Source organism: Salmo salar, chromosome ssa02, assembly GCF_905237065.1.
Source record: "Salmo salar chromosome ssa02, Ssal_v3.1, whole genome shotgun sequence".
Classification (NCBI taxonomy): Eukaryota; Metazoa; Chordata; class Actinopteri; order Salmoniformes; family Salmonidae; genus Salmo; species Salmo salar.
The window spans coordinates 40,311,011-40,336,031 of record NC_059443.1 but is presented as its reverse complement, the minus strand read 5'-3'; the positions used below and the strand labels follow the sequence as shown (position 1 = coordinate 40,336,031).

The window sequence follows — 25,021 nt, the reverse complement described above, 5'->3', positions numbered from 1 at the left end:
TCACTTTAGTTCCGTTGTAATATTGCATACCTATTCTATCATCTTTTCAATAAGGTCGTACACCTAGACAATGTTATACTTAAATGTATGTACTTAATTTTCCTTCCCCATTTCATAGCGTCAAAGGTTTGAAAGAACTCTGAATCATGCCTTCGAGCAGCTCGGATAGGTTAATGAGTAGCGCACGGAATTAAGTTGCCATGGTAAAAATAAACAATTAAACGTCTTCAATTCACATTTCAACAACACACATTCCTTGAGACATTACCTGCTACAACCAAACACTTTTTTACGTGTAGTGTAATCAAAGTATCACAATGATTCCTCCGGCTGATTCTCTGCTGAAATATGATAACCCAGTCTTGGTGAGCAGAAACACAGAAAAGAAGTCTCCAAAGGTAGGATAACGTAAAAAAAAAAGTTTTTAATGCTGGCTGCTACCGTTAGTTACAGTAGCTAAATGTATCCATATAGTGGTATCTAACATACATTATGTCCACTGTCATTATTTTGAAATCAATGTCATGCCAATGTTCCTAGTGAGCTGTGAGAGATGTCAATCAATTGCATTTTTTTTTCTTCAACAAACTGGCTGAAGATTGATGTTCTTCTAATCTAAATTATGTGACTGCAAATTCAGGCACGACCCCTGAAAGTGGCTCCCCAACAGCCTGCCATGACTGGCCCTGTGCCACCTCCACCCAAACCCAAGACCCCCTCAGCCGATACCAACAAACAGCAAACCGAGGAGATCCTCAATGCCATCCTACCACCCAGGTATGACATGACATGGACACATCTTTACTGATAACACCCTTCTCCCTATTTTTTCCTCTTAGGGAAATTAACCAATATTCCTGGTTTTGCAAAACCTGAAATTTGGCAACCCTGTGTTAATCTCAGTTCTACCACTGTTACAGGGAATGGATGGAAACCAACCAGCTGTGGGTGCAGCAGGTGTCCAGCACGCCGTGTACCCGCATGGACGTGGTGCACCTACAGGAGCAGCTGGATCTGAAGCTGCAGCAGAGACAGGCTAGGGAGACGGGCATCTGCCCAGTCCGCAGGGAGCTCTACTCCCAGTGCTTCGGTAAGGAGACAGGGGAAGGCAAGACGAGATGAGATGCATGGACGGTAGTAATAGTAGAAAAGTGTGTTGGATACACATCCTAAAAGCTGGGCCAGTTTCCAAGAGGACCTAGATTAGGCTAGCCTCAAGCTGGTTCTGAACTAAAAATCAATTTCACTGGGTTTAATCTGTGTCCGGGAAACTGGTCCTAAAGAATGTTGCATTGTGAGTTTGTGTTTAAAACTCTAAGCCATTGATTGCCTGTAGATGAGTTGATCAGACAGGTAACCATCAACTGTGCTGAGAGAGGACTGCTGTTGTTGCGTGTGCGAGACGAAATCCGTATGACCATTGCTGCTTACCAGACACTGTACGAGAGCAGTGTGGCCTTTGGCATGAGAAAAGCCCTGCAGGCTGAGCAGGGCAAGTCTGACATGGAGAAGAGGGTAAGGAAATGGGTCACACACAAACATTTTACACTTTTATAAAAATAAATTGGAATTTTACGACCTTTGCATCATTGTAGATTGACCTCTACATTTTCAAGCAACCAAGCTAGTGTAGACCAGCAGAGGGAGCCATCTTCCTAGCCCTCATGGCTGCATTTACACAGGCAGCCTAATTCTGATATTTTTTCCACTAATTGCGTCTTTTGGTCAATCACATATAATCTTTTCACAGATCTTTTTCAGAGTTGATCTGATTGGTTAAAAGATCAAATTAGTGAAAAGAAATATCAGAATAAGGCTGCCTGTCTAAACCCAGCCCATGACGTCAGAGAACGCTCAGCTTTTACCACTTCATCATACAGATAAAGCTAAAGATAGTGAATGAGGAGAAACAATCCAAGTGAATGGACTGCTGCACCATTGAATGATTAACAACCTTTATTACCCCAAAGTGAATTTGATTTGCATCTACTTGTGTAGATCTCCGATTTGGAGAACGAGAAGCGGGACCTGGAGAGACAGGTTAACGAGCAGAAGGCCAAGTGTGAGGCCATTGAGAAGAGGGAGACTGAGAGACGGCAGGTGGAGGAGAAGAAACACACAGAGGAAATTCAGTTCCTGAAGAGAACCAACCAGCAGCTCAAGGTAAAGGCGTTCAGTCATCATCACTGTGCGGTCTTGCCAACTCCTATGGGCATTGTCATGCCAAATAAGGCAGCCAGGATTTTCCTAACTCATAGAAAGTCTTTAAAATTAAATCAATCAATTGATGTCATTTGAAATATACTTTACAAAAATATACATGCAACAAAAGTGTTGGTACCAGCTGAAATTATCCCAGAAACTTGCCACATACACAAAAAGCTTTTCTCTCAAATGTTGTACACAAATTTGTTTACATCCCTGTTAGTGAGCATTTCTCCTTTGCCAAGATAATCCATGCACCTGACAGGTGTGGCATATCAAGAAGCTGATTAAACAGCATGATCATTGCACAGGTGCACCTTGTGCTCGGAACAATAAGACCACGCTGCTGCGCCTTCTTCACCCCGCTGTCTGTGTGGGTGGACCATTTCAGTTTGTCTGATGTGTACGCCGAGGAACTTTCCACCCTCTCCACTACTGTCCTGTCAATGTAGATAGGGGGCTGCTCCCTCTGCTGTTTCCTGAAGTCCACGATCATCTCCTTTGTTTTGTTGACATTGAGTGTGAGGTTATTTTCCTGACACCACACTCCGAGGGCCCTCACCTCCTCCCTGTAGGCCGTCTCGTCGTTGTTGGTAATCAAGCCTGCCACTGTAGTGTCGTCTGCAAACTTTATGATTGAGTTGGAGGCGTGCATGGCCACGCCGTCGTGGGTGAACAGGAAGTACAGGAGAGGGCTGAGAACGCACCCTTGTGGGGACTAAGTGTTGAGGATCAGCGGGGTGGAGATGTTACCTACCCTCACCACCTGGGGGCGGCCCATCAGGAAGTCCAGGACCCAGTTGCACAGGAATTCCTCTTGTATATTTCTCTACCATAAGCCACCTCCAACAATTTAGAGAATTTGGCAGTACGTCCAACCGGCCTCACAACCGTAGACCACGTGTAACCACGCCAGCCCAGGACCTCCACATCCGGCTTCTTCACCTGCGGGATCTTCTGAATCCAGCAAACCGGACAGCTGATGAAACTGTGGGTTTGCACAACATTTGAATTTCTTCAGTCAGCTTATCTGCGTGCTCGTTGTCCTCACCAGGGTCTTGACCTGACTACAGTTCGGCGTCGTAACGGACTTCAGTGGGCAAATGCTCACCTTTGATGGCCATTGGCACGCTGGAGAAGGGTGCGCTTCACGGATGAATCCCAGTTTCAAACTGTACCACAGGTATTGAAGAGTGGGACATTCCACAGGCCACAATCAACAGCCTGATCAACTCTACGCGAAGGAGATGTCGTGCTGCATAAGGCCAATGGTGGTCACACCAGATACTGACTGGATTTCTGATCCACGTCACTACCTTTTAATTTTTTTTAATTTTTTTTAAATCTGTGACCAACAGATCTGTTATCCCAGTCATGTGAAATCCATAGATTAGTGCCTAATGAATTTATTTAAATTGACTGATTTCTTTATATGAACTATAACTCAGTAAATATTTGAAATTGTTGCATATTGCGTTTATACTTTTCAGTGTCTTCGGAAAGTATTCAGAACCCAACTTTTTCCACATTTTGTTAGGTTACAGCCTTAATCTAAAATCGTGTTTTCCCTCAATCTACACACAATACCCCATAATGACAAAGCAAAAACACAGGTTTCTAGAAATGTTTGCTATAATTTATATTTAAAAAAATAACAGTTACTTAAGTATTCAGACCCTTTACGCAGTACTTTGTTGAAGCACCTTTGGCAGCGATTACAGCCTCAAGTCCTCTTGGGTATGACGCTACAAGCTAGGCGCATCTGTATTTGGGGAGTTTCTCCCATTCTTCTCTGCAGATTCTCTCAAGCTCTGTCAGGTTGGATGGGGAGCGTTGCTGCACAACTATTTTCAGGTCTCTCCAGAGATGTTCGATCGGCTGGGCTCAAGGACATTGGACTTGTTTGGCATTCGCCAAACCCAGGTTTGTCTGTTGAAGTGTGATTCATCACTCCAGAGAACGCATTTCCACTGCTTGAGAGTCCAATGACGGCGAGCTTTACACCACTCCAGCCGATGCTGCTTGGCCATGGAAAACCCATTTCATGAAGCTTCCGTTGAACAGTTCTTGTGCTGACGTTGCTTCCAGAGGCAGTTTGGAACTCGGTAGGGAGTTCCAAACTACGCGCGTCAGCACTCGACGGTCCCGTTCTGTGAGCTTGTGTGTCCTACCACTTCGTGGCTGAACCGTTGTTGCTCCTGGACGTTTCCACTTCACAATAACAGCACTTAAAGTTGACCGTGGCAACTCTAGCAGGGCAGAAATTTGACAAATTGACTTCTTGGAAAGGTGGTATCTTATGACGGTGCCACGTTGAAAGTCACTGAGCTCTTCAGTAAGGGCATTCGACTGCCAATGTTTGTGTATGGAGATTGCATGGCTGTGTACTCAAACGTATACACCTGCCAGCAACGGGTATGGCTGAAATAGCCAAATACAAAAGTATGTGGACATCCCTTCAAATTGGTGTATGTATATTTGATAGATATTTTTAACATTTCAATTTCTTATCCTTTACAGGCCCAGCTGGAGGGGATCATTGCCCCAAAAAAGTGATTCCTTCATTCCACAAGTGATCTATATCCAGCAGATTTCAGATGGTCCAACACAGCAGTATGTAATAAGTCTACTTCATAACCATAAAGCCTTGCGTTACTATAGCAGAATAAAATTTTAAAAACCAAATTACTTGTTCATATTCTTTATTTTATGGTATGACATGTATATTTGGATAAAAATTGTCACTTGATGTTTTTTTTTCATTCAAAAGTGCAGTACATATCCTGGGTGCCAGTGTTTCTGCTCTCTAGCCAACTCCTTATGGAATTGTCGTGCCAAATGTGACAGTTCCATAAGGAGTTAGCAAAATAATGAATACAGACTGGCACCCAGGCTATGCAGTACAAGTGTACTTTTTTGGGGGGGGATGACAGACTCATCCTTTCACTTCGCAGTGAAGCTCCATATGAGTTTAAGTAATAGTTTGACGCAAGTGATCATTGTCACTTCGCTGAAGGTCACTTAGGATCAGGTTAATGCGTCAAGCAATTCACTTGATTAAGAGGTTAATCAAAACCTAATTTACTCAATGCCCCTTACCCAAATCACTTTCCATCAAGATACCAAGAGTAGGTACCAAGATTCTTAAAACAATTCATTACAATGACATGGTCATTAAAATAAATATTTATTAGAAATATCCCAGTTTGGTCTCTTGGACCCCAGACTAGCGCTTCAATCTCTTGGCTTTCTTGCTCTCGCTGGGCGCCGTAGGTATCTTTCTGTTCTTGTTCTTGTTCTTGACGTTGTGTGTTTCGTAATAGCGCGTTCCAACTTTCTTCACCTTCTGAGCACGATCCGCTGCTCTCCTCTGGGAGGGGGGGGGGGAGACAAATGAGGGAGATTTAAGCCTGAGGAAGAACAGTGCCTTCATTCATTCCATTAACAATAGCGGTAGGGGAGCGGCCATCCATCGGAGGCGTCCAGTCTAGATAGATAGATAGGCCTGTTTGATGTCAAACAACAGGGTAAGTGAACACGCAGTACCTGCTTGGATGTTAGACTTCTGTTTGGACGCATGGGCTCCTCTGCCTCATCGGTTTTCCTCTTCTTGCCAACCTGTGTTACGGCTGAAGAACAAAAGGTTGGCCAGTAAGTGGATGACCCGTAGGCATGGAATTACTAAAACACTTAATATGACATTCCCATTCTATTTATATGGTTTGATTGCTTGTTTGGTTTCAGTTTGACAGCAGTCTTTGGCCAAATACCTACTATCTGCTGCTATCCATGAAGACTTGTATAAAGTCTGTACTTTGTGTAAAGGAAAGTGCATATTTTGCTAGAAGGCCCTTTTATTCTTTGATGGAATACATTTGCCGGGTTAAAAGAAAATAAATCCCATGACTGAAACTTAAGTTGATCTCAGATCAAATGTCTGCGGAGGGAAGTGAACCTCCCCTTTCATGTAAAAAAAATTAATAATGACCATTATGCTTTTAGGGAAAGAGGATCATTTTGTACATGTATTAAACTGCAAGGTAGACCAATTCCAGTCCTTTTCAATTGGAAAACAAATCCATATGACAGAAATCCGTGACAGAACTTTAACCCCTGCATTTGGCATGTCAGGTAAGCCCACAAAGGAAAATCACAAATAAAGTTGAAATAAAGTTGTTACCTTTAGGTTGAGGTTTATTCGCCGCCTGCTTCACTTTCATGTCTGTGAGCACTTTGTCAGAGAATGCCTTCGGAATCCTGTACAAAAAAAAGAACAGTAGAAAGAGTCGTCACATATAACCTCATTACTCCCCAGTTTAGTCCTGTTGGAATTCGCTGAGCCGACAATGGAAAGCAAATTGGCCGCAGACGACTCTTATTTGACGTTGTTGAGCGAGGGCGTGAGCTGAAGTTCACCAGCGAGAGAGCCAGTTGGTGAGTACGCGGAACATGACATAAATGGTGATGGAAAACCCCATCTATCAGACAGAACGGTATGAGCAGCTGCCAATCCCCAGGTGCCTGGACAGTGAAAAATGGGGCATGTTTCACCTCAAAGGACCCAGGCACCCTTCATCTCTCTATGGCTTCGTCCCAAATGGCATCCCATTTCCTACATGGAGCACTACTTTTGTAGTTCACTATATAGGGAATAGGGTGCCACTTGGGACAGAGCTATGCCTGTCTTTTGGACAAGCTCTGGGGTTGATGTGGGTTTGTTAGAAAATAATAAAGCACATCTTCAGAACAAGACTGAAATGATAAGTGGTGGGGAGAACTGAGAAGAATAAGACAAACCGGATGGCGGAGAAGCGCTTGAGTCTGGCCCGGTCCAGGAACTGCTTGTACTTCGCAATCTTCCCATCCAGCTCGCGGATCGTCTCACGCGAACTCTTTTTTTCCTCCACCTTGACAGGCTGACCGGCTGGGGTGGCGGTGGCACCCTCAGCATCTCCAGCTGCTGTTTCCCCATCCCCCTTCTCTTCATCTCCATTTTCCTCTTCCTCATCCACGTCCGAGCCGGATAGGTCCGAAAAAACGAGGTAGTCGGTCTGCACGGGTGCCAGGTCTTCATCGTTGAACTCGGGCGCCACATTGATCTTGCCAAAGTTCTGCCGGACGTTGGAGAGGATCTTCTGCACCTGCTCATGTTTGTGTTTCTGCTGCTGCTGGGCCTCCTGCTCGGCCGACACAGCAGCCACCACCTCCTCGCTCTGCTCCTCTGTTGCTCCTTCTTCCTGTACATGCTCTGTAGCTTCTGGTGCCCCCTCCATTGGTAGTACATCCTTGCCCTGAAAACAACACACCAGTCAGTACAACTTTCATAAATCATGGCTAGGTTCCGAGTCTCCTGAAGTGTGCACTTGCACACTCATTCAACATGGATTTTAAAATGATGGAAACTCCCTCCAGCCAATGCTTACACCAATCCAAGAGGGAGTGTGCAAGTGCACACTTCAGGAGAAAGGTAGAGAATCAGGATGCATGCAGACCATGTGTACATTTCAGATTGAGTGGACAATATTGCCCACCTGCCATCTTGTTGCTCACCTGAGAGGACCACAACGAAAATAAGACTTTGGGTTTTAGCCTCAATCATTTTAATGTATGCATTGTTGTCCCTGGCTGAAGCAGCTTTATCTATTTTTACTTGTCAAATAAAGCAAATAAAAAAGATAACTTGACCAAAGAAAGTCAATGTGGCAAGGCCTGTGATGATATTTTACATTTAGCCAGAGGGTGGCAGACTATAACTAGAACGTGTGCTAACATTACTGTTGAGAATGTCTCTTTATTTTCGTATGCGAGGGAGAGGGTTTTATTCCGGCCGTTCGTCCACCTCTCACCTCATGCTCTCCCTCACAGCCAGGGGGTTTTACGAAGAAGGGGATGCGTCCTCTCTGCCAGTCGTTCAGCACCATTTTGGAGACACAGGGAAGGTCTGGCTCACCCCCCTGCAACAGATAATACATGAGAAGAAAATAAAGTAGGAATAAATGGAGCGTCCTTATATGCCACTCGGGATTGATGGGTTCTAAGTAAGCTTTAGGGTCAAGTGTCGAATTTCAAACTGATCAAGAAAATGGCCCAAACAAAAACAGTATGTTTAGGGAAGATCATTTTTACCACTGACCTATAGCTTGTCAAATACACAAAGATATATCCTGAATATAACATACACCTTTCAGGACTAAAGTATATTGTGACATTCAAATTCCTTTGACCACAAAGAGTTATAAAGATAATTCAGATAGATGAAAGAGTCAGAAATGAAGACAAGCAGCCCAGACAATGTAGCCTGGTGGTCTCAGATCTGTGCCGTCTTGCCAATCCATATGGTCATTAGCATGCCAAACAACAACCATAGGAGTCTGGGGCATTCAACAGCCTACAGGCAATTACCCTGTACTGTGACTTCAGCCCCTATTGATACACTCCAGGGTTATGTTAATTAAGTACCAAACGAGACAACTGACTGAAACAGGGAGGGACTATCCGGTCGTGTCCAATAAGAAACACTTCTGTTTTCGGTTAAAATGTTTTCCCTACAGTGTGCGCTAATTAATATGACACAGGTCCTGACCTTAAGGAGTTTGCCCATGCGCATCGCCAGTTTCTCCAGGAAGTCCTCTGGGGAGCTCCAGGTGGGGATGCGGTATGTCTTCTGGATGTACTCTGGTTTGGCCCGCTCTAGCACCGCCGGGATATGCTCCTCCGGGTTACGGATCTTCTCCACTTGCACCTGGGAAACAGCAGTGAAGCATACAGTGATACAATTGTTAGGTTAGAAATGCTACAAGTTTAGACATGGAAGTATAAAAAAAAAAAAAAAATGGTGAGAAAGTTAGACGCACAAATATCATACCCCCTAGACATGCTAACCTCTCACCATTACAATAACAGGGGAGGTTAGCAATTTGTTCATCTAACTTTCTCACCCATCATTATTCACTATTCATTCAGGACTATCTGTAATCATGGTAGCATCCACATTAATAAAGAAGTGTTTAGAAACATTCTATTCACCATGAAAGTGACGTCAAAATGATACAGTATTTACCTTTCATTTCTATTGGGCACAACATTATCTGAAACGCAACTAAAACAAACTACAAATGCATCCAACAAGTTCATACAGTCACAAGCTTGATTAAATCACTGCGTGCTAGGAGTATGGGACCAAATACTCAACTTCAATACACAAGTGAATTTGTCCCAATATTTTTAGTCCCCTAAAAGTAATTTCCAAACAGATTACCCAACATGGATGAAAATATCCTCAAATTAAAGCTGACCGTCTGCACTTTAACCATTTCAAATCCAAAGTGCTGGAGTACAGAGCCAAAACTATTTTCCACTGTGCCAATACTTTGAGCTCACTATATAACCCTGCCTGCTCAAATAAAATAATAAAAAATGGTTTACTACAAACAAAACAACCATATAGATTATTGATGGAGAAAAATAACATACCACTCCTTTCAACACGATGTCGCTCTCGCTGTCTTCAGAGGGGTAAACTACACCTGGGCAGTCGATGAGGAAGATGCGTCGCATCAGGGTGATGTACTGCCACACCTGGAAGAAGAGATAATGTAGCAGAAATGAAGACCCTACTGCATCAACAAAACAGATCTTAAATTATTTATTTTTTTTAATAAAAAGAGAGAGAGGACAGACCATTCAGAGCGCACCCCAGAACTGTCCACATTTACTTTGTCAGCCAACAAGGTGAGCAGGACTTGCGAACAGCAAAAGGAATAGCGAACAGCAAAAGCACTAGCTTATGTCAATCTACTATCCCCCACAGTACAAAAGTTGAACTATTGTATTCTGCCATTAGCGGGAAAACACCATTATCAAAAGTGACCGCAAATGCAATTATGCATGTAATGCTTTTATTATTTTATGGTGAAAATTATCTTCCTCAAACTTGAAACTCACGAGTTGTGCATGTATGCCAGTTAGGCTCTATACCCACTGTAAAGCGGATTAATTCGTTTTGTTTTAATAAGTTATTTTGCTACTTTGGTTGTGATATAAACCTTAACAAAACATATACAGTAGGCCTACATGAGGTGTTGGAAAAGGCGGGCCAAACAAGCCCCCATTAACATCGACGGGGCTGTAGTGGAGCAGGTCGAGAGTTAAGTTCCTTGGTATCCACGTCACCAACAAACTATCAGGGTCCAAACACACCAAGACAGTCGTGAAGAGGGCACGACAACACCTTTTCCCCCCTCAGGAGACTGAAAAGATTTGGCATCGGTCCCCAGATCCTCAAAATGTTCTAGAGCTGTACCATCGAGAGCATCCTGCCTGGTTGCATCACCGCCTGGTGTGGCAAGTGCTCGGCATCTGACCGTAAGGCACTACAGAGGGTAGTGTGTAAGGCCCAGTACATCACTGGGGGCAAGCTTCCTGCCATCCAGGACCTATATAATAGGCGGTGTCAGAGGAAAGCCCAAAATATTGTCAGAGACTCCAGTCACCCAAGTCAGACTGTTTTCTCTGCTACCGCACGGCAAACGCTACCAGAGCGACAAGTCTAGGACCAAAAGGCCCCTTAACAGCTTCTACCCCCAAGCCATAAGTCTGCTGAACAATTAATCAAATGGCCACCGGACTATTTACATTGACACGTTATTATGTTGTGTTACTTTATTGGTAAATAATTTCTTAACCAACAGTGCAGTTCAAGAAGAGTTAAGGGCTTGTAAGTAAGCATTTCATGGTAAGGTCTACACTTGTATTTGGCGCATGTGACAAATAAAGTTTGATTTGAAGTCACAAAAAAAGGTATGCATTGTTTCTTGCCTTACACTGGGCATCATCCACAAGTGATAGGCTAATATTGTAACCCATCAAACTATTCTTGATTTAAATATTCTTTACATATAAATAAAATCTGTGAAATGTATTTATAATGGACCATTATCATGCACCTGTCTCGAAACAGGGGCAGGGGGAAAAAAAATACATATCATCTATGCTTAAATAGCAAATGGAGGATGCTTTTCCCGTGGTTCATTTTCATGCCTGCCAGGTAGGCTATACTTCTGTTTCAAAGACAAGCAATGTGCTTAATTCTAGGAAAGTTGAGATATATAGTAGACCTAGCCTATAGAAAGGTGATGGGAACCTCTTCTTTTTAATAGAAGCCATCACTCTGTTTTCTTACGCAATTGCATAGCCTATAGAAATGTTGCGCAACATGAGCTCTCATGAAGTGTTTGACAATGCAAATGTCATCAAAAATATAAAAATCAGAGTGATTAGAAGGAGAGAGCGCCGAGTACCTGGCAGTTAGCGAGTTTGGTAGGCTACTAATGATCATCAGCCGCATCAGAGCTTGGAGAAGCCTAATTAGCATGACTAAACAGTCACGTAGAATTTGACTACCTTCATAACTGCTGGTGTGGCGGTAATACGGTCACCGTAACAGCCCTAATCAGGGCCCTAATCACCGTCGTGTTGTCGGCAAACTTAACGTGTTGGAGTCGTGCGTGGCTAGGCACCAAAACTGGGTGGTTGGTCATTTATAGTCTTACAAATCTATACATACATTTGTTAATTTCAATGATAATCAATCATACAAAACTAGATTCTATCCACTTCCTCATTCTCTGACTAGTTGTTGCATAGAGATCGCAATGTTGTATCGGTCTCAAATGGCGCGCTTACAGACGCTATAATGGGACAGATAAAACATTACTAGCTCTATAAATCTCTATGCAACAATGGGGAAATAATGAGAAAGTGGATAGAATTTCAGATCTTATGACTATCAGTGAAATCACGTTGCACATTGAATTTATAAACTACAAAATGGTAAGACCTGTTTTTAATTTAAAAAAGTTTTGGTGCCACTCTGCACACAAGCTTGTTAGCTAGTTCTGGTCTAGCTCTCAACTCCAGGCAGCATTACGTGTAATGTTACAGTGTCATGAATAAGGGCTGGCTCTGGTCCAACGTTAGTTAAGCCAAAGCTCTGAAATTCAAAGACATTAAATTAGGTATAATTCTGTAGGCCTAATTCAGATAATGCATGTCATAAGAACAAGATGCACAGTGCTCTCCTCACCCACAAAATTTCAGACCATACACTACGTGCACAATTATTAGGCAAGTGAGTATTCTGATCTTAGCATTATTTCTATTCACATTTTCCAACTCCAAACCATATAAACTTGAATGCTTATTGGATTTAAATCATTTTCAGGTGATATGTATTTGTGTAATGAGGGAGGGTGTGGCGAAAGTGAATAACATATTCAAGGTGTGCATAATTATTAGGCAGCCTCATTACCTCAGGTAAAATGGGCAAAAAAATAGATTTAACTGACACTGAAAAGTCAAACATTTTAAAATTCCTTTCAGACAGATGCAACACTCTCGAAATAGCTAAACTATTGAGGCGGGACCACCGGACAATCAAATGTTTTGTTGCGAATAGTCAAAACGCATGAGAAGAAAAGGCACAAATTAACTGCAAAAGTCTTGAGAAGAATTAAACGTCAAGCTACCAGGAACCCATTATCCTCCAGTGCCACCATATTCCAGAACTGTAACCTACCTGGAGTGTCCAGAAGTACAAGGTTTCAAGTGCTCAGAGACATGGCCAAGGTCAAGAAGGCTGAAACACGACCACCACTGAATAAGATTCACAAGTTGAAGCATCAAGATTGAAAAATCTGTCTTCAGGTATTATTTCTTTGCCCAAAGGTTTTATGGACAGATGAAATGAGAGTGACTCTTGATGGACGGGCCCGTGGCTGGATCAGTAATGGACACAGGGCGCCACTGAGTCAGGCGCCAGCAAGGTGGAGGACGGGTACTGGTATGGGCTGCTATCATTAAGGATGAGGTAGTTGGACCTTTTCGGGTTGAAGACGGACTGAAACTCAACTCCCAAACATACTGCCAGTTTCTGGAAGATTCTTTCTTCAAGCAGTGGTATAGGAAGAAGTCCTCAGCATTCAAGAAGGCCATGATCTTCATGCAGAACAATGCTCCATCACATGCATCCAAGTACTCCACTGCTTGGCTAGCCAGCAAGGGCCTCAAAGATGCCTGAATAATGACCTGGCCCCCTTTCTCACCTGACTTAAATCATATTGAGAACTTCTGGGCCCTTCTCAAACCTGAGGGAAGACAATACACCTCTTTGAACAGCATTTGGGAGGCTGTGGTTGCTGCTTCAGCAAAAGTTGATCGTGAACAGACAGACTCCATGGATGGAAGGCTCATGGCAGTTATTGAAAAGAAGAGTGGCTATATTGGTCACTGAATATTTTTGAAAGGCCAAAAATGTTATTTAATTGTCATTGTGTTACTTATCTTCTACACTTACTCTAAAAATGTAGAATAAACAAGTGAGTGGGGAGAAATTATTTTTGTAATTTAGTTGCCTAATAATCGTGCACACATATATTCCCGTGAAAAAAACAAAACTCACTTTCCTTTGTTAAACACTAATGTTTGAGGTACATAACATTTGATTGACTGAAACCATTGTGTTTGTTCAACAATAAAATGAATCCTGAGGAATACATTTTGCCTAATAATTGTGCACGCAGTGTACACTTGTCTATCCAATGCATGTACATAGCTTGCCCGCTCCATAGCAAGCAGCTCTATCCATTGGTGAAGTAATTTAATGTTGAGGTAAATTGTTAAAATAATCGATTTCTGAGGTTTAAAAAGGAACACAAAATAACGGACTAAACAACTGGGAAATGATTTCAGTTCCAACCCCTGGTAAGGTCCCCTGCTTTTGAGAGGAGCTGGCCACTGTACTAAGAATCACATTGCTTTTCTCTTCTGCCTGAAAACCAATACTCATATCCCCATTTGGACAACGGAAAGAAACATTTGACAAGCTTTTTTTTCTTCTTTATACACAGAACATAAAACGCATTGCACATCCATTCAAACAACCGGGGCGAGAGAGAGAGTTAGACAGGAGGGCCAGCCTAATGCTGAACAACCTTGTTTGGCCACAGACAGGCAGACAGACAGACGCTAGCAGCCTCTGGCGAGAGCCACCTTGCAATGGGCGATAAACTCTCGCTGGTTACGCGCCGATCTGATAGATCCCAAAGGGGAGGGGGGAAAAAAACGTTGATCTCGTTTGCACGCTCACAGCTCTAGCAACAGCCAACTCCGATACTATCACCCTCAGTGGGGTTTCCAGACCTCCAGATCCACCGTTTGGTTCCAAACAGGATGAACAGGTCCAGAGAGAGGAAATGAAGAATGAGGGTTATTGTTTCTTGCTTTTTGGCCACGTCTCTGCCAGGTATCAGACGTGTATAATCGAGGCGGAGGGGTTTAAATACATATACTTCAGCGCATCGTTGGGAAGTTACTTAGGATATGAATAGCACACTGATACACAAACAATGCAGCCGCCAACATTCTATTCTGTGCTCTCTCTAAGCAATCAAGGGAATTGCGTGAGATCGTCCCCCCCGCATTGGCCATTATTGAGATTACATGGACGTATGTACATTGCTCATCATGACACCCCAGGTATCAACATGGGCTTATGTTCAAGTGTTTTTATTTTAAAAAGGTATATTTGAAGGGACCGATACCATACCTTGGTCTCACCGGCGAGGGGTGCCACGTTGCAGACCTTCTTGGAGCGTAGCGTGTTGATGACGGAGCTCTTTCCCACGTTGGGGTAGCCGATAAACCCAACGCTGATCTGCTTCTTGTCTGTGTGGAGCTGAAGAGGCAAAACAAGTTAAAATAGCAGTTTCCTGAACAACAGTCTATACTTAACCCGTCTTCAATTCCGGACAGCAACAACTCCAGACCACACTTTGATGTTGGCCAAAGCTAATAAAACATGTGACCATGTAATCTAAAAAAGCTTGTTTTCACCAGCAAAAAATAGCTACTGGAAGCAGATAAGTCTACACCATGGATCAACAATCTGTCAAAACCAAGAGGTAGGTATAAATATTAGTCTCTAAACTTTTCTCCCGAAAGGTAAAATTCTAACAGCCACTTTTTTTGTACAACCCGATCATGGCAACATTGGTATGTTTCCTACTCAACACGGTTATCTTAAACCCAACAAAGAAATTGTCAGCGATATACCTTTCAACTTGATTTATGTTAACTAAGCCTGTGCTCTCCTGAGCATCCAAGGCCCTGTTTTATGGCCCGTGCGTACCAAAAATAGCTTGGCAGCAGATGTGAGGACCCCGTGCGGAGCCGTATGCTCATAAGGGTGGTTAGAGTCGGGTGCCATGACAAAAGTTGGCCATTTGTACCAACCTCTGCTCCTTAGGACCTACTTTTGACCAAATGGGGAGTTTAGTTCGGTCCGTGTGGAGTGGGGGACTCGTGTGTGAGAAGGCGGTGCCTACCTTGCCAAACTGCCTGAGGAGTTGGATGAGGGAGCCCTTGCCGAACGAGTTGGTGAGGCTGGCATGGAAGGCCAGGGTGGGGTACTCGGCGGAGAGCACGGCTACCCAGCGTTTCTGGTTCGAAGACAACAAAACAGACAGACCTAAGTCAGACAGACATGGACATACATTTACTCTATGTGAAATGTTAGTTTGCACAGCACGTGTGTCAGTATGTCGATAATAGTCTACAAACCAGGCGAATATCAAACACATCAAATATCCTGCAAGTATGCACAATTCAGTTGGCCATTGAACAATTTGTGTCTAGAAATGTATCATTACTCTAGGGGTCGGGCAGCATCTTCTCCGATGCTGATGGAGTAAATAATATACTTTTGCGCGGGAATGAGAGGTGGTTACACAAGATTAGCACTGAAGAATAACCCATTTAAAACACAGGCACAAACAGTGTGTCATTTCAATGTAAATCTGACATTCATTCATAATGTGTGCTGAACAGTGCATCTCCAGCAAAATCCTGCAGCACATCATGAAAACAGTTGGCGCGGACACCATCCTTCCTGTTTTGGTGACCCCCGAATCCCCACCACACACACACACACACACACACGTTATTTGAGGCCACAAGCTACCCTTTGTCAACGTAGAGCAAGTATGATACGGGATTGAAAGAAAAAAAGTTGTGGATAACTACTTACATAAAACTCCTGAGAACATCAACTCACTCCAGAAAACAATTGACATAGAAGGCATTGGCAGTCTTGATCATATATTAGTCTCTTGATCAAACACTACTGAGCCAAACCAAACTGAGCTGGTTTATTTTCCATCTGCCATAGTTGCTGGAACCGTGTTGAAAAAGACAATGTGAAAAGAAACAGACAGCTCAGTACAGTTTGGGCCGGCACAATAGCATGAACAGGGTACATGTGTAGGCTTGGCCAGAGGTGTGGACTCGAGTCACATGACTTGGACTCGAGACGGACCCAAATCACAATGATGACTTGAGACGCAAGACTTGGAGCCTTAAGACTCTGGACTCGACTTAGACTTGAAATTATCTGGGCAGGTTGTGTCACTACTCACCATAAAGCCAGACAGCATCGCACTTGAAATAAAACGGATTGGCTTGTGAAACGCACACTCGGCCCTCTGATTGGACCAGCAAGCTGTCAATCAACACAGGTCGGGTGGGGGCAAAGCATCAAGCAACAATTACTAGCATAGCTAGTCAAAATTGCTTGCAATTGATAATTGAGTTACGAAGCTTGCATTAGGAATTTGTTGCTAAATTAATGAAAAGGGCTGTCTGGTAGCCTCAATAGATGGTCACAAAATCGTTTGTCTGTAGGACTATAAAAAAAAGGTTCTATCTGCACAAAGATATTGAGCATCAGATTTAACATACTAGATATCAGAACTGTTTTGTAGTGAATAATAATTGTTTTAACCCATTAAAAGGTCCTCACCATAAAAAGGTACCTAAAGTACAGAGTATCAAAATCCTGCGACATTAGAAAATGATTTACCATCTGCAATTGCAGATAGAACTTCATGACTCTGAAATGTCAATCCTTGTTCAGCCATAAGTTTGACACTTGTTCTATGTTCAATTTTTAAGAATCCTTTAGCTATTTGAATACATCAATTATAGAATGGCACTATTTTTTTTTTTCTTCCATCGGCAGGGACTGGGAAACTGGTCAGAATTGAAGGATCAGACGAATTACTGTTATCACTGAACAACTATGTGACATTTACTAGATTTTTTTTTTCTTCCTTTATTTAACTAGGCAAGTCAGTTAAGAACAAATTCTTATTTTCAATGACGGCCTAGGAACAGTGGGTTAACTGCCTTGGTCAGGGGCAGAACAACAGATTTTGTACCTTGTCAGCTCGAGGATTCGATCTTGCAACCTTTCGGTTACTAGTCCAACGCTCTAACCACTAGCCTACCTGCCACCCCTTTATAGATTTGACACCGTTTTTTGCTTGTGTGCCATTATTGCTGGTTAGACTAGCCTAAAACATACAGTGCCTTGCAAAAGTATTCACCCCCTTGGCTTTTTTCCTATTTTGTTGCATGTAATGGACATACACAAAATAGTCCAAACTGGTGAAGCAAAAAGTATTATTACCCGTTTAAAAAAAAACTGAAAAGTGGTGTGTGCATATGCATTCACCCCCTTTGCGATGAAGCTCCTAAATAAGATCTGGTGCAACCAATTACCTTCAGAAGTCACATAATTAGTTAAATCCCACCTGTGTGCAATCTAAGTGTTACATGATCTCAGTACATATACACACCGGTTCTGAAAGGCCCCAGAGTCTGCAACACCACTAACAAGCAGCACCATGATGACCAAGGAGCTCTCCAAACAGGTCAGGGACAAAGTTGTAGAGAAGTACAGATCAGGGTTGAGTTATAAAAAAAGATCCAAAACTTTGAACATCCCACGGAGCACCATGGCACCTCAACAAACCTGCCAAGAGAGGGCCGCCCACCAAAACTGACAGACCAGGCAAGGAGGGCATTAATCAGAGAAGCAACAAAGAGACCAAAGACAACCCTGAAGGAGCTGCAAAGCTCCACAGCGGAGATTGGAGTATCTGTCCATACGACCAGTTTAAGCCGTACACTCCAGAGCTGGGCTTTAAGGAAAAGTGGCCAGAAAAAGCCATTGCTTAAAGAAATAAATAAGCAAACACGTTTTGTGTTTGCCAAAAGGCATGCGGGAGACTCCCCAAACATAAGAAGGTACTCTGGTCAGATGAGACTAAAATTGAGCTTTTTGGCCATCAAGGAAAACGCTGTCTGGTGCAAACCCAACACCTCTCATCACCCCGAGAATACCATTCCCACAGTGAAGCATGGTGGTGGCAGCATCATGCTGTGGGGATGTTTTTCCCCCCATCGGCAGGGACTGGGAAACTGGTCAGAATTGAAGGAATGGTGGATGGTGCTAAATACAGGGAAATTCTTGAAGGAAACCCATTTCAATCTTCCAGAGATTTGAGAATGGGACAGGGGTTCACCTTCCAGCAGGACAATGACCCTAAGCATACTGCTAAAGCAACACTCGAGTGGTTTAAGGGGAAACATTTAAATGTCTTGGAATGGCCTAGTCAAAGCCCAGACCTCAATCCAATTGAGCATCTGTGGTATGACTTAAAGATTGCTGTACACCAGCGGAACCCATCCAACGAAGGAGCTGGAGCAGTTTTGCATTGAAGAATGGGCAGAAATCCCAGTGGATAGATGTGCCAAGCTTAGAGAGACATACCCCAAGAGATTTTCAGCTGTAATTGCTGCAAAAGGTGGCTCTACAAAGTATAGACTTTGGTGGGGTGAATAGTTATGCACGCTCAAGTTCAGTGTTTGTCTTATTTCTTGATTGTTTCACAAAAACTATTTTTCATCTTCAAAGTGGTAGGCATGTTGTGTAAATCAAAAGATACAAACCCCCCAAAAATCAATTTTAATTCCAGGTTGTAAGGCAACAAAATAGGAAAAATGCCAAGGGGGTGAATACTTTCACAAGCCACGGTCCTTAGAGGGAGATGGCAAAGACGGGTTACTATAAACCTGGTATCGTTTAATTGGTCAATGGTAGTTGTTTTAGGTTGAAAAGGTTACACCTCAGATGGTATCAATGGAACCAAGGTCTGTTGTTCGCTCTCTTATCCTGTATCCAGTCCACGGAGGAAGGTTGTATGATCAATTCTCATTTCCTAGGCTTCTATGTCTCTGGCCTAATAGGCATCTTTGTTCATGCTTTGTCTTGTAAGTTAAGATCTATATACTTGGAATATTGCTTGCAACTTAAGCTTTATGCCTCATTTTACAAAGCAATTAAATACACTTCTATTTAGAATTCCATTCTCAGACATTTCTTGATTGCCTATTACTGTAACTCAACTGTAGTCTCTTGCATATTGCCATTTATCTTTTGGAGTAAGATACATATTTTAATAGGCTAATTGCTTATTCTTACTATGAGACGCACGGGAGGTGTATATACACTGAACAAAAATAAACTAAAAATGCAACAATTTCAGACTTTACTGAGTTACAGTTCCTATAAGGAAATCAGTCACTTGAAATAAATTCATTAGGCCCTAGTCTATTGATTTCCCATGACTCGGAATACAGATATGCATCTGTTGGTCACAGATACCAAAAAATATTTTTTTTTTTTTTTTTTTTTAAAGTAGGGGCGTGGATCAGAAAACCAGTCAGTATCTGGTGTGGCCACCATTTGCCTCAGAGTTGATCAGGCTATTGAATGTGGCCTGTGGAATGTTGTCCCACTCCTCTTCAATGGCTCTGAGAAGTTGTTGGATATTGGCGGGAACTGGAAGACGCTGTCGCAAATGTCGATCCAGAGCATCCCAAACGTGCTCAATGGGTGACATGTCTGGTGAGTATGCAGGCCATGGAAGAACTGCAACATTTTCAGCTTCCAAGAATTGTGTACAGATCCTTGCGACATGGGGCCGTACATCATCATGCTGAAACACGATTTGGTGGCGGCGGATGAATTTCACGACAATGGACCTCAATATCTTGCCACTGTATCTCTGCGCATTCAAATTGCCATCAATAAAATGCAATTGTGTTCGTTGTTCGTAGGGTTGCAAAGGGTCAAAAACTTTCCGGGAAATTTCTGGAATTTTTCCATGGGAAGTTAAGTCCGGGAATTTGGGGAATTTTGCTTAAATTCATCAACAACAAAAAAGTTAGCTTATAACAGTGAACCTTTTTTGTGGGATACACAAGGCAATTCTAGGTCTTGTCGTATATTTTGGTTAAACTATCCCCAACTCAATGGAATTGCAACCCTCTGCATGCACAGTGAATTCTTCCATCATAGGTCCAGTGCACTCCTCCATCACATATACAGCTGATTCTCAAGATCTTGCAAACTAATGAGATGCTATTGAGCCCAAACTACTACACTGTCTGAGCCAAGGACAATATGCTTTCTGGTAAGTTTTGATTACAATACTGGGTGGGGTGAATATATTTTATATGACATACATGTTTTTTGTTAACTAGTAAATAGTAGCCTACAGCAAAGTGTGTTTAAATCATTAACTTGTTTACAATTTCTGCTAGTTAGTGTTGTTTTCTACCATGTGGGTTTTTAGCTTTCTTGAGCCTGCTAACTGAGAAGTGTTAATTCACCTGTTTCCATACATGTTTCCTTTTAAAACATTTCTAAAAGGAGTTGTTTAATCTGCTTAACTATTTATCTGTACATGGAATTGTATGTTGTTTTTTTACCCATTTTTTTCTAATCTTTACAGGACAATGCCACGGGCACTATCTGATGTGTGGAGACATTTCACTGCAACTAATGTAGAAGGAAAAGCTGTGTACATTTGCAAATACTGTGTCAAATCATATGTGAAGAATGCAAAGATGCAGAATCATCTTGCCAAGTGCATAAGGTTCCGTCAGTGCTCACAACAAGCAACCTCTGACAAAAAGTCCCTCTACTTCTATTCGAGGTGAAAATGATGACTGGTTCACCTCTGATGCTCACAGGCAATGTGTATTGGAAGAGATTTCTGAACGTTCTTCGCCCAGCATACACCCCTCCGACCAGACATGCTTGATCTACTAATTTTCTGGATGCAGAGTTAAACGGAGTTCAAGTGAAGGTCAAGCAAATCATAGAGAAAGCAGACTGTATTGCAATCATCTCTGATGGGTGGTCGAATGTTCGTGGGCAAGGAATAATAAACTACATCCTCTCCACCCCTCAACCAGTATTCTACAAGAGCACAGACAAGGGACAAGACACACACCGGTCTCAACATTGCAGATGAGCTGAAGGCAAATGAGCTGAAGGTATTTGCACTGGTGACAGACAATGCTGCGAACATAAAGGCTGCTTGGTCTAAAGTGGAGGATTCCTACCCTCACATCACACCCATTGGCTGTGCTGCTCATGCATCGACTCTGCTCCTCAAGGACATTGTGGCACTGAAAACAATGGATACACTCTACAAGAGAGCCAAGGAAATGGTTAGGTATGTGAAGGGTCATGAAGTTATCTACCTCACCAAGCAAAGTGAGAAGAATAAGAGCACCACATTGAAGCTGCCCAGCAACACGCGTCGGCGTGATGTTGTCATCATGTTTGACATTCTCCTGGAGTGGGAGTCTCTACAAAAGAAAAATGGCCATATCGCAGTCTGCCAATATGGACAGCCCCATCAAGAGGATCCTCCTGGATAATGTATTTTGGGAGAGAGTGGTAAGCAGCCTGAAACCTACAGCAGTAGCCACTGCACGGATTGAGGTAGACAATGAAATACATCAAAAAGCGTAAAGACTTCTGCCTAAAGCCCATACACGCCGCAGTGTACATGTTAGACCCCAAGCATCCTGGCAAGAGCATCCTGTCTAGTGCAGCGATCAACAAGGCATATGGTGTCATCACTAACGTGTCTCGCCACCTTGGCCTGGATGACGGCAAGGTTCTTGGCAGTCTGGCAAAGTGCACTTCCAAGCAAGGGTTTTGGGATGGAGATGCAATATGGCAGTCGTCCCAACATATCTCATCAGCCACCTGGTGGAAGGGACTTTGTGGATCTGAGGCTCTTTCCCCTGTTGCCTCCATCATCCTCCAAATCCCACCAACATCAGCCACCTCAGAGCGCAACTGGTCCTTGTTTGGGAAAACACACACACCAAAGCACGCAACAGGCTGACCGATACAAGGGTTGAAAAATTGGTCGCCATCCTGCCACATTCTCTAAAATGACGTTGGATGCAGCTTATGGTAGATAAATTAACATGAAATTATCTGGTAACAGCTCTGGTGGACATTCCTGCAATCAGCATGCCAATTGCACACTCCCTCAATTTGAGATATGTGGCATTGTGTTGTGACAAAACTGCACATTTAAGATTGGCCTTTAAAAGTGTGTAGGCCTTCTTGTTCTTTACTGGCTTTGTATTGTCCCCAGCACAAGGTGCACTGTGTAATGATCATGCCGTTTAATCAGCTTCTTGATATGCCACACGTCAGGTGGATGGATTATCTTGGCAAAGGAGAAATGCTCACTAACAGGGATGTAAACACATTTGTGCACAACATTTGAGCATATGGAACATTTCTGGGATCTTTTATTTCAGCTCATGAAACCAACACTTTACATGTTGCATTGATATTTTTGTCAGTGTAATACGCATAGACAATAATTATTACCCCCCTACACGTGCATTTGTCTCAGGATAGAGTAAAGGGATCTCTTACCGTGACCCAGGTAGGGATAAGGTCACACTTGTTGAGCACGAAGATTAGATGCTTCCAAGGCTTCTCCTTCCTCATGTAGGTCTCGATGCTCTGCGAGCGCGTACCCATGGGGTCGCGGGCATCCAGCACCTGTATGATGACGTCTGACGAGTCTATCACCTGTGGGTTAAGGAGTGATATTGAGAGAGGAAGGCAGAGTCAGGGTTTAGACATAACCAGGAGTGAGAGTTCGTAGTTGATCTAAACTCATCTCAAATCACTATATTTCAGAAACATTTTTTCAGTGATGTAAAGGCATAAGCATGACTGTCACTGTGGTCCATTTCTCCTCTATGGCAGTGACTCTGAGGCTGCATGACTGCAAAGCCTAGTCAGACTGGCCTGCTTGTTCTTACGCTTGCGTATCCAACCCCATCACTGCCTGCACACCCCAGCTCGCCATCACGGCTAAATAACATTTTAAAACAGAGAGATGCACAGAAAGAATGGAGAGAGAAAAGCAGCTGTGTAGACTAATGGCTTGTTAGGGGATGCGGATGGCTGCTCACAGCTGTCACACGTGATATTATTGGATGACACATTCTGCTATGACATTTCGGACATCACGCTCTGAACTTTGATATTCTATTTGTAGAAAGTGTAGGGATGCATTCTGTAATTCATTTCAATATGAGAAACATAGTGGCAAGTTTGCATCCCTGATACCTGCACCGTACTCAGTATCTATTAGGAAATATCAAGGTGAACTAAAATAAACATTCCTAGATCAGATAGAAAGATGCTGTACCTTGTAGAGTTCTCCCCAAATCCTCTTCGACTGGCCCTTCTTGAAGATCTCCTCACGAGCCTCCTCTCTGTGTGAAGATAACATACAGTGCAACAGGTGCCACACCCGAACAATAACCACAGACTGGAACTGCTCATGTGGTCCAACATACAGTCTAAAGCTAGGCTATATTATCAAAACAAAGAAAATGGAGTATCAATCATGGAATTGGGGTAGTAGTAAATAGAAAATGGCTAGTAGTTATTGGTATACCTGAAAAAGCCCAGTACATTTGGAAGGCATTGTCACCGCCAGTCAAAGTGACAGTGACAGTAGCCAGTGACAGAATTAACAGGAGCTACTGCACTCACCTGACCCCGTCGTCCTCTGTGACCAAGTCGCGGTCCTTCTCAGCGCTGTAGGTCTGTGCTGAGACCTCAGCCTGTTCTGCCAGGTCCTTCATGTCTCCCACCATCAGGTTGGGTCGTTTACGCTGCGCCTTGGGCCCAAACGTGGTCTCAAAGCCCTCTGTGTCCAGGATGTGTACCTTAGAGTTCTGCAGAAGATGGTGGCCAAGGGGAGGAGACAGGGAGAGATAATTTAGACAAAACTGTTTGACAGAATGCACTGGTTAGATAACAGGAGGAGAAACAGGGGCTTTTGCTATCTATTTGAGAGGCCATTCTATCACAGCTGCTTCCTGAGGAGAGAAGCAGCAGGAGGGAGACATTAGGAAGACAGACAGGGGGAAGACTTTACGATAGATGTGAAAGATGGATGTGGAAATGTGTGACGATAGATGCGATTATGTCTGTGCTTTACTCTCTTATTATGGTCTTCAAATGGGTGTCTGAGCTCTATAACCATAAGTGTCCTCAAAATGTCTGCAAGTTGTTCAGCTGCCTTGCAGACAAACCACAACCCAGGGGGCTGGAGAAGAGCAGTTCTGTGCTCGCACAACAGATTTACGGCCGCCTGCGTTGTATCACAGAGTGTGGCTTCGTAATGCTGCATGCAATGCAAAATAAATACTTCCGCTAAAGCAACAGTTTCTTTCTCTTCCTCGTTGCGAAGAAACAAGCAGAATAAAAGCCCAACGGCTTGGAAGGGGTTACAGTTGGAACACAACTCTTGGGTGGAACAGTAGTAGAGAGAAAGAACAGTGATGTAGAATTCCATGTGTGTTCCGTGTGAGGTATAGGTTAGGTTATAATTAGTTGGAGCAAACTGCAAAGCTTTACGCGACGGAGCTGGTGGCCATGTTCCAGGGGTTCCAACAATAAACAACGGTGGAGAACAAACACAGCACACATAACCTCAAGTATGCAGTGAAACTGTCAATAAACTGCATTGTCTGAGCCAGATCTGATTAGGAGTTAAAATATCCTCCGACA

The 25,021-nt window shown here is 43.2% G+C and overlaps 2 protein-coding genes across 2 annotated transcripts in view; one reads left to right on the top strand and one right to left on the bottom strand.

Annotated features, from left to right (window-relative positions):
* The first annotated feature begins 8 nt into the window (after positions 1–8).
* On the top strand, positions 9–4,885 carry dnali1 (dynein, axonemal, light intermediate chain 1). Its single transcript, XM_014166797.2, has 6 exons — positions 9–398; positions 641–777; positions 921–1,090; positions 1,337–1,515; positions 1,999–2,163; positions 4,726–4,885. Exons 1-6 carry the CDS (start codon positions 318–320, stop codon positions 4,759–4,761), a joined length of 768 nt encoding a protein of 255 aa, XP_014022272.1. The 5' UTR covers positions 9–317; the 3' UTR covers positions 4,762–4,885.
* A 5-nt stretch (positions 4,886–4,890) lies between these two features.
* The window catches only part of LOC106583018 (nucleolar GTP-binding protein 2), a 28,606-nt gene continuing 8,475 nt past the window's right edge, over positions 4,891–25,021 (bottom strand). The window contains exons 5-16 of the mRNA XM_014166759.2: positions 23,999–24,183; positions 23,649–23,715; positions 22,862–23,020; positions 15,588–15,701; positions 14,810–14,938; positions 9,679–9,783; positions 8,789–8,947; positions 8,052–8,159; positions 7,003–7,496; positions 6,386–6,462; positions 5,752–5,834; positions 4,891–5,575 (exon numbers count right to left, since the gene is read on the bottom strand). Coding sequence (XP_014022234.2) covers positions 5,432–5,575; positions 5,752–5,834; positions 6,386–6,462; positions 7,003–7,496; positions 8,052–8,159; positions 8,789–8,947; positions 9,679–9,783; positions 14,810–14,938; positions 15,588–15,701; positions 22,862–23,020; positions 23,649–23,715; positions 23,999–24,183 — 1,824 coding nt within the window. The 3' untranslated portion in view covers positions 4,891–5,431. The remainder of the gene's footprint in view (positions 5,576–5,751; positions 5,835–6,385; positions 6,463–7,002; positions 7,497–8,051; positions 8,160–8,788; positions 8,948–9,678; positions 9,784–14,809; positions 14,939–15,587; positions 15,702–22,861; positions 23,021–23,648; positions 23,716–23,998; positions 24,184–25,021) is intronic.

Bases quoted from the DNA above. Each gene is read 5' to 3' on its own strand.
- dnali1 (XM_014166797.2), top strand. From the start codon at position 318: ATGATTCCTCCGGCTGATTCTCTGCTGAAATATGATAACCCAGTCTTG. The intron at 399-640 runs GTAGGATAACGT...CTGCAAATTCAG, and splicing joins CAGAAAAGAAGTCTCCAAAG to GCACGACCCCTGAAAGTGGC. The intron at 1,091-1,336 runs GTAAGGAGACAG...GATTGCCTGTAG, and splicing joins GCTCTACTCCCAGTGCTTCG to ATGAGTTGATCAGACAGGTA.